Raw genomic sequence first — 11,131 nt, 5'->3', positions numbered from 1 at the left:
AGTCCTTTTAAGACGTCAAAATGCAGTACTGAAAGTATTCATGGGATGGAAGTGTTGAGAAACACCCGGTCAGCTGATTGCAGATGGTTTGCGTGGTGTTTCTAACACGTCTAAAGGAAGCGACACAGCTGTGTTGACACAAACCTCTGGACACCATCAAGTCAGCAGCAGTGGAAGGTCTGTGCTTCAGGTACGGTGGCGTTGTTATAAAAATGTATTGATTCAAAAACATTTTCATCTAATAAGCTCTGTTGGAAAATTATGTTAAATGTGATAAAATGCTGGTCATTTTAAATGTTTTCCTTTCTAATTTTTCACAGAAATCTCTTAAGACGGCAAAATGGATTCGTTAGAAGATTATGAATATCCTCAGGACTATAACTACAGTTATGAAAGTTTCACTCCACGTGAGGAGGCAATTTCACAGCACAAATCGATGTGCGTGAAGCAAGTTTTGTGTGTGTCTTTGCTCGTGGGCAGTGTGGTCGTCTTTCTGCTGGGCTTCTGTGGAAACGCTCTGGTCATCTGGATTTCTGGGTTCAAGATGAAGAAGACCGTCAACACCACCTGGTACATGAGCCTCGCCATCTCCGACTTTGTCTTCTGCGCCTTCTTCCCGTTCAGCATCACCAACATGGCGATGGAGGATTGGATCTTCGGCCGCTTCATGTGCAAATTTGCCTCCTCCGTTATGTTCCTCAACATGTTCAGCAGCATCTTCCTCCTGGTCGTCATCAGCATCGACCGCTGCGTGTCGGTCATGTTTCCAGTTTGGGCTCAGAACCATCGCACCGTCAAAAAGGCGTCCGTCGTCGTTATTATTTCCTGGCTTCTCGCCATCGGAATGAGCGTTCCCTCGGTCATCTTCCGGGAGGTTAAGACCCACTTGGGCAGAACCGTTTGTTACAACAATTATACATTATACCGACACGGTCACAAGGTAGTTGCAGTGAGCCGCTTCCTCACAGGGTTTGTCGTCCCTTTTGTTGTCATCATCGTCTGCTACTCGATCATCATCCTCAAACTGCGAACCAACAGGATGATGAAATCCTCTAAACCCTTCAAGGTCATGTCTGCACTCGTCGCTGCTTTCTTCATCTGCTGGCTGCCCTACCACGTGTCCGTCCTACTCGAGCTCGACCATCAAAAGTACGACCACAGCATTTTGAACGCCGGACTCAAAATAGGCACTCTGATGGCCGCAGCGAACAGCTTCCTCAACCCGGTGTTGTATGTTTTCATGGGCAACGACTTCAAGCAGAAGTTCAGGAGCTCCATGCTCTCAAAGATGGAGAACGCCATGGCAGAGGAAGGCCGCACCACCAGCCGATACCTGTCCAGGTCCAGCTCCATGGACGGCAGAGCTTCCACACACATCTAGAACCAAAACTGTTTCACTCAGGGCACCCACGTGACATCGAAAATACTGTTTTCTGAAATGCAATTAACTAACACAAGATGTCAAATATATATACATTCACAGTGCTAATGAGTACTTTCATTGCATTTTTCTGCTGTTGGCAGCATGCAGAAAGCGGTTTGCCGACCCAGGCTCACAACACATTATGTAGTGGAAGAATCTGAGAGCTTGAGCCAATATCTAAACATGTACTTTACTCGTTGTGCACTGCATGGGTGACATCAATCGCATGCAGCAGAAGGAATGTTTTCGGAGCAGTTTTTGTGGAGAGTTTTGCAGGCAGTTTTAACTGCAACACGTCGAGGAATTCATTGTTGTCAAATACAGACTGTAAAATACGAAGGATACTTTCTGATAATATATGTATCATCATTATATTAAGCATTGTCTGAAATTATATTATGCTAAAGGGACATTCAGTGGGCTCCTTTCACAAACAATTTGCATGTATTTTTTTATCACAAATGGTGGCAGTAGATTACTAATTGCAGATAATATGTGTGAGTTTTTCAGAGCTCTTGCATGCTCATGCATCGATTTTATGGCTTTTATTTTGATTAGTGAAACCAAAGAAAATGTGTACAAAAGGAAATAATCTCTTTTTTGCAAATTTGGTGGAAGGGGCTTCAGTCTTTCTGCAGGAAATATTTGCTCATCAGTTTGTAGAATTGGTTGTTGTAATTTTTTTGTTATTTAACCGGAACTTAAATATTAAGCACCAGGCCACGCAATTGGACACGAAGAACACTCGCTGAAGAAACGAAGCCAAGAACTGATTTCTAGTATTTCTTTTTCTGGCAGATAAAACCTCAACTGTCCAAAAAGGGATGTTTCGGGGTTTTATTTACGACACCACAGTACGCAATATTTTTGTGTTGCAGCATTACTGTATGTTGTGTCAGACTGACCCAGATATAGTGCAAAAAAGGACTGCTGTTGAGATATGTGCAGTGTAGTTCGTTCTCATGAATCATAGAAATACTGCACACCCAGCTTTTATTACCAGGTGACAAAAAGAGCGTGTTGGATGGACTTTAATCTGCATTTCATGTATGAGAGCTGTTCAGTGAATGTGATTTGTGCAATAAATGTCTTTTTTTTTATAAAGCTGTAACTACAAAAACGAATCCGCTCTTTGATGTTTTAATTTCTCATTATTGAAGCAAAATGTATTCATTTATAATTTATCCACAGTCATGATGGTATGATCAGATGATTTTGGAAAACTATGGCTCAAAGAGCTTTAATTTGAGAGTCAAGTTGAATTAAGTTTGATTTATTTGAAGTCGAAAAGTGCCAACAAGCATCAGCAGTTCACTGGTGCCTCACTCGCACTAACAAATGCAGATATCACCCCTCTCATTACGAGTAGTGTGACCGCTGCATTTTTGCCAAGACCTTTGAAGACTGAAAGAGCAATATGAGTTAATCTTCTGTTAGACAAAGAAAAGTAAAGTGATTCTTCCCCTGAAGGTTTAAAATGCACAAAAAGAAAAGATTCACGTGTTGTGAACTGGGATCCTTTGAATAGAAGTAATCTCACTTCCTACAATATAAAAGGAATAAGAACCACAAGAATTTTCTTCATGTTGAAACAGCAGAAAGCAGGAGGAAGACCCAGACTGCAGAGGTTACTTGAGTCACTGGCAGTGAACCACAATGACTCTTTGGCACAGTTTATTTTTTTTATTTTTTTAAGCTTTGTTAATCAAAGTTGTATTATATGTGCATTTCATGTGCAGCATGTTGGTAGAGACAAAAATAAAGCTAAAGGGAGAGTGAATTCTGGACTTGAGTTTGTGAGGTGGAAAATAAATTACAATGTTGCTCCATATCTGCTGGGTTTATATATGGGCAACTGCATGCTAACATGTTCGCCAAAGATGTATTTTACCATGTTTGTACAGACATTCATGTCTCAGGTTAGATCCTCTAGTGCCACCACCAGTACTTTGGTTAACACTCAAATGCCTGCAAAGCAAATTACATTCCCATGAGCCTCAGCTGTACTTGGTTTAGTGCTAATTGGAAAATGTGAGCATGCTAACGGGCTAAACTAAAATGGTGGACATGGTAGATTTATATATCGTATTCCATTAAAATGTGAAGCTGGTTATCCGTGTTATACAGGAGGTCCGTGATGTGCACACAGGACCATAAAACCACTGCATAGTAATAACTTTACTTTGACTAATATATTTATATATGTTAGGGTATATTAAGTACACTAAGTACTACTGAATAATGGAGAGACTGTAGTGAGATCCTTATATAACACATTTTCTCTGATTTTTAAAAACACAATCATCTTTTTAGTAGTCATCTGAATTCCAAAGTTTCTTCAGAAATTACAGTCAACCATAGCACATCATTTTATGCACTCATTTATTGGGCCTTACCACATTACATTCATTCCATAGAAAATACATTCATTTGTGACACCTATGCTCAGAAAGTGCCGGCTTGTCAATGAAAGTGAGAGCCAATAAAGTTTAAAGCATGTGTTTAAAAATAGAAACAACTTCTCCCCATTTGCTTGTTGCAATACAAATGTTATCGATGTGTTGGCAATCACTATAAAAATATATTTATATCATTCTGAAACTGGAAGTCAGTTAATGTTGCCTGGCTCTGTCACCAGCGTTTTATTTATTTTTATGTATATATATATATATATATATATATATATATATATATATATAATTTTTTTAGCATATGTCATAGCACATTGAGTACCGTTATAAGACGGGCTGCTTGTAGAATTTGAGCAGAATTTTTCACACATTTGTGGAGATTTTTTTTTAATTATGAGTAAAATAATCACCAGTTTTAACCGTTTCATAGCTCCTCTTACAACAAAGCAATAAAACAAAAAGTTTTTATTGATGAATACAGTAACTGTTGTAAAGTAAATCTATTCTGATCACTACTGCTAACGGTTACCTCTGATCTATAACACAAGTGTAACGCCTAATTTCTCCGTGATCTTTGGGGCGAGTGTTGCACAGCAAAGTGCTTTTTGGATTTCTGCATCGAGTCCAGTGTTAAGAAAACATATTCACAACCAAATTAGTTTGACATGTGCACTGCACAGCAGAGATAAATAAATGCTGTTGAGATAAATCCTCTTCTCTCCTTGAGTCAGTGCCTTCAAGAGGGATTATTCATCATCTTGAATACGAGGAGCTGAGTTCTTTACCTCTTCATCATTGAAAACAAGGTTCTTCTTACTTGCAGTAAGTTGAATAACTTACAAAAACTTGGAAACACACCGTATCGCCATCAGGTAGTTATAGCCTGCATATTGCATTTTCCCCTCTGACCAAGGGCTCAACGTTTCAAAGTTTTCATGTATAAAATAGTATTATTCTGGAACTGTGATAGCAGCAGAAGATTCATACATGTTAGTGTTTTTCTTTTCTCATATTTCTCTTTTGCACAAAATAAGCCCATGTATATTTCGGGTCACATGTTTCTTCACTGGCAACAGATCACCCAGCACAGTCAGATGAGCCTCTCTGTAGCCACAGCCATTGTACCTTCTTCATGTTAAGGCATGGGCTCATGCCCACACAGCACATGTGCATAGAGCAGGATAAGGAGTGCTTTTCATTTAGCCAAAGAGAAAAACAACCTCTGCAGTTAAAACTGCCTCTTTTATTAATGCATGAAGTTGCTGAGGTTCAACAGAAAAAGAAAGGAACATGAATAGAAAATCAAAATAGGAGGGTAAAGAAGACAGCTTCAACCTATGTTTGGAGAAAAATAATTGAAAAAACTTTTTCAGTAACATAGTCCTACAAAATATGATGCGGAGACTGTTAACAACACTCCAATTAAAGGAGGGGGAAAAAAAGAAAATGAGGTGATCACGTATATCATCTTGGCATATATTCCTCTGGAACTCCAGACATGTTCCTTTTCCTCAAGGCAGCGTCTACTGTTCTGATCAGTTCATTGATGTTCGCGCGCATTTCTGGAGTATAGGGGTCATATTCAAGCTTTCGTAGCCCTGATCGCTTAAAGTTTCCATCCTTCTGGCCCTCGACGCAGAGAAGGCGGTCCTCCGAAACCTTCAAACCCAGAAACTGCACCATTCCCTTCAGCTGGGAGAACAGGTCCCTCTTCACATTCTCAAAGTGGACCACGTGGACGATCTTCCCGAAATTCAGCCAGTCCAACGTGTGGGACGCCCACCAAGGAGCATAGTTCTTCACAAACTCGGGCCACTCTGCAGAACGAATGGAAAAAGATAAAAAAAATAAATTAAGTCATCAAATTGGGGACTGAATGGAGTTGAAGTGAGAGTCATGATGGACAAACACTGACGTAATTTAGCTTGAGGAGTGTGGCGCAATTTACGGCGGTGTACATGAAGTTATTTCTGAAATAATTGGACAGTAAAGTGGACATTCTTGGTTGTCAGTCAAACTCGCAGCGGTACTGTAGGAAAAGCCTTTGCTTGCAACTTTTACTCATTGATAATCTACTGGCCCATAAAAGCGTCTGCTGGCAGGAGCCGTGCTGCATTAGCAGCACACAACTTCACTGTTGTCGTTAAAGTTTAAAGCCTGCTGAGTTTGCAGTGCTGTCTCAGAAACCAATGAGAGAAGCACAGTGGACAGAATATTATATGCTGCATCTGAAAACACAACCAGCGGTATAGAGACGCTGAGGAACTGCAAGGTCTGTTCTCCTTGTTATCAAGCTTTCAAAAGCAGCCAGAGCTTAAAATAAGGAGCCAAAATAATTGCAGTTCTACCATGAACATAATGTTTGACTGAATATCAGATTTAGTTAAGATACTTATGTTCTTATTAGCAGGGGTTTGACTTTAAAACCCCCACATAAAGGGGTTTATGTAAGAGCCTTTAAATAAAGCCACCTGATAACACTCAAACATAACGGAGCACTTTGTAAAAGGACATGCCCTCCAAAATGCGTTACACTTGCCCCTGAGTTGACACTGGAGGGCATCAGCGGGCCCCCCCCCCCCCCGCAGAGGTGCATCAAATCGTACATGTGGCGCCCTGAACACAATGTCACACTGACTCTCAAACTGGATCCTCTTGCTGTATTGGAAGTGGCAGCTGTCAAAAAGCTCTTCTCTTAACTGATGTCACTGCATCATTTCCCCACCAACAGACGGAGTGAACATGCATTGGAAATGGCAGGCCAAATGTGCTGATGTTTCCACAAAGAGAGACAACTGCTGGGTCGGCAACTCTCCAGCCTCTGGAAAATCGATTTAAGTCTCGCAGAAAGTCAGCGAAGCGGTACGCCGACCAGACAAAACCAGTTGCTGTGGTTACCGAGACACACTAAGTGAATGAGCTAAAAGAAGCGGAATATGCATGAAATATAAATACATCTCAGTAAAGGGCATTCCATTATATAGACAAAGGGTTACTGAAGTCAGGGGTTTCATTTCTTTAAATGATGCCATGAACAAACCCTTTCAATAATAATCATCACATAAACGCAAGAGGAATTTAACTTGACTAACAACACACTACTGAATGGTTTCACAATGCAGGTGGATACAGGGCGTAAAACAAAATGTCCAAATGGTCTAAAAGTGACAAATGAAGTCTAACAGTGCATGTTTTAGCTGGTGACACAACTCATGATCTGACCCAGAGGGACTAAGGTTGTTGTTGGCTGGCTAATTGTTTCGTTTCTCATTTTTACATCATGTTCAAAATGGTTTTCAGCCGTTTTGTGCTCTTTGTGCTCAGCCACATCGGTTTATAAGGTCAAAACCACCCTTTATTGCTCATTTCCTCAATTTTCTAACCATTTTATGTCACCATAGACCATTTCTCAATTATTTTATTATTACCACATACTAACAGTGACCACATTGGTGACACATTTAGTTTTTCATTTATTTTAATTCAGTAGGCCTGGATTATTTTTTTTTCCTTTTCTGATTGTATAAAATTAAAACTGCTGAGGAACAACAGTGTAAAGACAAAGACTCTGATTTGTCCTTCAGCTGGATAGATTTTGGCTTTATGTTCACAGATTCTTACATTGTGCCTCATAAACTAAAAAATCTATCTCAAGTCTTGCTTTTAGTTTACAAAAATGTAAAAAGCTGAAAAAGCTTCAGAATCTGACGTAGTCAATTTGAAACTGAAACGTCTTCAGTCGTTTAGTTTGGAAAATATTTTTTTGTTTGTTTAAATCACAACACAGGATGCATTGTTACAAATACTTGTGTTGTAGCACTTGATCGGCCTCAAGACCACTTTTTGAAGGTCTTGTCTTGAATTCCACCGCATTTGTACTTGTCTCTGATTAAGATTGCTAAACTGCTGTTCATTACTGGGTTTGCTTAAAGAAAACAAAGGAAAATTCCCATTCATCAAATTCACCTCTGCATTGACATTTCTCGTGGTACACTTGGCAGTAAAAGAGGAGAACCTTTATTTGTTTTCTGTGGGGAATGCAGATATTCCAGATCAATGTGATGAGTGCGTATATGGTTTGCATGTTCCACATGTTATGGTTAGTGTGACCTGCAGTGTGGTGCTCGTACTGGTCTTTGTCTTTACTCGGTCTCGCCCTGCCTATGTCTTGGACTTGTCTCTGTCTTGATACACTCTGGTTTAGGTGGTCTTGACAACAACACTGTTACTGGCTACAGCCGCTCACCTTTCCCTTTCCAGTGGGCCTGAGAAGCAAATCCAATGTGTCCGCCGTATTTTCTGTTAAATTCAGCCATGAGGGCTTTGTAGGGGTTTCGGATCATGAGGACGCTGGAGTCGAAGGATTCGATCTCCTTCCTGCCGCTCTCGTGCGTCTTAATGCAGATCGTCCTCCCACTCCGCCAGTGGTCCCGCTCCCCTTTAAATCCTGTGAAACAACGACAATCCCACAGTGGATACATTTAATCCACAGAGGTATATTCGTCAATGAATATGTTTGTGAATCAGATGAATGTCGATGGCTACCTTTATTGTAAAGGGAGCCATCAAAGTAATAGCTGCCAGTGTAGAAACCAGTGGCGAGTTCTATAAGGTGGCGAGCCCAGGTGTTGCCGGCTCCAGGGAAACTGGCGAGGGCCACCAGCTGCTTGGCACGAATGGGAAGGAAGTGCCGGTCCATGCAGCGGTTATCTGACAAAACACAAAGACAGAGAGAATGTATTATTATAGATTTGTTTTATATATAGAATTACTGAAAAATTGTACAGCGATAAACATGGGCAAGATATGTGACAGTGCCTTGAAATGTGGGGCGAAAGACAGTGAATTATGACGATGCAAAGTATTTGACAAGTTGCTCAACACAATCGAGCTTCGAATAGACACTGAAAGTTAGTCACTTCCTGCTTATTGACTTATTTTGTAATAACAAAGACAAACACGTTATGATGAAACACTGGAAGTTTGTGGCAAAGATATTTAACATCACTGGAGAAAAAGTTTAGAAAATACAGGGATAGAGACACATTGTGGTGTTATGTTTTGTTCTGCGGGGGTTAGCTTGACTGTTTCCTCTTCAGCCCAAATTGCCTAACAATGCCCACTTACTGACATTAAAGTGTGACGTTACGAGGTAACAGATTTCAGAGAACAACTTGTCCAAAATATTGACATAAAGTTCACTTCCTGCTGCAGCTTGTTCTTGTTTTTTTTTTTTGTTTTTTTTTGCTTCAAAGGGTTAAACCTCCTTTTTTGTTTACTGGGCTCTGTGTTTTTGCTGATCCAAGCTACAGCTGCCTGCTGCGTTGAGGAAACTTTGTCAACAAAAATGCATATCCTAGAGACAAAAATAATCATATCTCTTATAGAAAATAAAAACAAACAGTTTTTTAGAGACACCAGATCAAACTGTTATGATAAAGGTAGTCTACATCTGTGACAGGATATTTTACAGCTGAACTAAACTATTGGAAGTTGAATCATTTTAAATGATTAAAAAAAATCCAATTTAGATCAAATAAACAAAAAGTAGGTTATAAAACATTTCTATATTAGATGGATGATTGTCAACAGTTTATATAAAGTCAGGTATTTGCTAGAAGAACTCAGCATATTCACACTTGGTACACCCTGTTGTCGATGTGCATCTATGTATTTCCTGCACACTGTGGCTGGCATGACTCACATTCCAATGCGCCCTTTATATGCGGCTGTGAGCCACCAAACGTTACCTTGAACCTGTGTCTGGTACACCACAAAGTACTCGTCGTTCCCGCAGCTCTCGAACTCTTCCCCGTGGCAGCGGTTGAGACACATGCCCTCGTCTTCCAGCTCATGAAGGGAGAAGAGAAGAGTCGGGAAGCCGCAGTGACACCGATCTCCAGCCAGGGCGGCCAGCGTTTTCTCCTGAAATACAGCCGCCATTAAACACTATTCAACACATTCAGGTGTACAAATGTACAATGCATGAATCCAAACCCCCTCCCCTCCCTCACCCTCTCCGTGCACATGTCCACACATTTGTCCACAGACATGTTTTGGATGACCGCGCTGAAGGGAAGTGCCAGAGTGACATTGTCTGGTCTGTGGAAACACCCTTTGAAAATGGCACTGCCATCTGAAACAGACAGAACAACCCAAAATGTTATTCACCAATAGGAAGAAAAAAATAAATACAACAAACACTCCAGTTTTATGGTTACTGAGCACAGCTTCCATCAAATTGGCCTCTATTCACTGACCCTCATGAAGAGATCCCACTGGGACTCTCTCCAGTCTACTGAGGCCCTGACCTGCCAGCAGCGTCAGCCAATAGCAGCTCTAACATCCCTGCCGTGTGTGGATGACCTTTTAATCTCAGATCCTAACTCTGGTCGGATGGACGGACCATAAATCACGACTGCTTCTTTCCTTCGCAGGAAGTTGTTAGTCTAGCTGTAAAATTCGGTGTCGTACTTTTTTCTTTGTTTCTGTTTTTGAACTGCTCTCCTGCACACACATCTTAATTACAGAATGATTGGACCACTTTTTCCAATGAACAATCAAAACAGCATGAAAAGACAAAGTGATTTTAAATCACGATTGAACTGTTGTCATATTCCGCCTGTGACAGGAAGGTCGTGAGCAGCATTGCTTCATTACAGGTTGAAAACCGCTGTTACAAGTCACTGCAGAAGAAAAGCTTAATTTCAGCCTGTCAACACGTCAGCCATGCTGATGTCAATATGAAGTGCTCAACAGACTGTTAAGCATTTACAGCAGAGGAAGAAAACTAAAAGCTTTTTACTGTGACACCACGATGAAAACCGCCTGTAGCCATATTTGTGTATCTAATGTTTTATTTATTTTTGACCTTTTTCCCAGACTAAAGGTTTCATTTTTAAGGTCATGTCCTTGCTCTCTTTATTTCCCTGCAGTATATCTTCGCTGCATCCTCTTTCTAGTTACCCTTCTTTGCCCTCGCATGTAGCAGAGCTTTTTAAATCAACCTGAGATGCTTTTTGTTTGCACTCCGTTGACTAGCATCACCCGTATGCAGCATTCAAACCCATATCTCAAACAAGGTCTCGAGCAAATAATGACATCATCTGATGAAAACGCATAGCTGAGGGAAATGTAGAAGAACATAATCTGGGTTGTATAACAACGACGCAAAGGAAATGAATGCAGAATAATATTTTGCAGGATTACCATAGTTAAGTTTTATGGAAAACACTCAACCATGTGACCGTAATGGCCTCCAAGTGGTGAAAACCACAAAACAGCCACCTCGACACAT

General features: G+C 40.6%; 2 protein-coding genes across 2 annotated transcripts in view; one reads left to right on the top strand and one right to left on the bottom strand.

Moving 5' to 3' along the window:
- Window positions 1-80: 80 nt before the first annotated feature.
- On the top strand, window positions 81-2,547 carry cmklr1 (chemokine-like receptor 1). Its single transcript, XM_068704019.1, has 2 exons — window positions 81-190; window positions 321-2,547. The coding sequence occupies exon 2, from the start codon at window positions 341-343 to the stop codon at window positions 1,379-1,381; it is 1,041 nt and encodes a 346-aa protein (XP_068560120.1). The 5' UTR covers window positions 81-190; window positions 321-340; the 3' UTR covers window positions 1,382-2,547.
- Window positions 2,548-3,788: 1,241 nt separating this feature from the next.
- The window catches only part of wscd2 (WSC domain containing 2), a 33,213-nt gene continuing 25,870 nt past the window's right edge, over window positions 3,789-11,131 (bottom strand). The window contains exons 5-9 of the mRNA XM_068703989.1: window positions 9,849-9,970; window positions 9,585-9,759; window positions 8,380-8,544; window positions 8,081-8,281; window positions 3,789-5,651 (exon numbers count right to left, since the gene is read on the bottom strand). Of these exons, the coding sequence (XP_068560090.1) occupies window positions 5,299-5,651; window positions 8,081-8,281; window positions 8,380-8,544; window positions 9,585-9,759; window positions 9,849-9,970 (1,016 nt within the window). The 3' untranslated portion in view covers window positions 3,789-5,298. The remainder of the gene's footprint in view (window positions 5,652-8,080; window positions 8,282-8,379; window positions 8,545-9,584; window positions 9,760-9,848; window positions 9,971-11,131) is intronic.

Source organism: Cebidichthys violaceus, unplaced genomic scaffold (assembly GCF_023349555.1).
Source record: "Cebidichthys violaceus isolate CVI_PGR_0920_01 unplaced genomic scaffold, fCebVio1.0.p SCAF_9, whole genome shotgun sequence".
Taxonomy (NCBI): domain Eukaryota; kingdom Metazoa; phylum Chordata; class Actinopteri; order Perciformes; family Stichaeidae; genus Cebidichthys; species Cebidichthys violaceus.
The sequence above is the reverse complement of the archived record's forward strand: the minus strand, read 5'-3'. Positions and strand labels throughout refer to the sequence as shown.

Bases quoted from the DNA above. Each gene is read 5' to 3' on its own strand.
- cmklr1 (XM_068704019.1), top strand. From the start codon at position 341: ATGGATTCGTTAGAAGATTATGAATATCCTCAGGACTATAACTACAGT.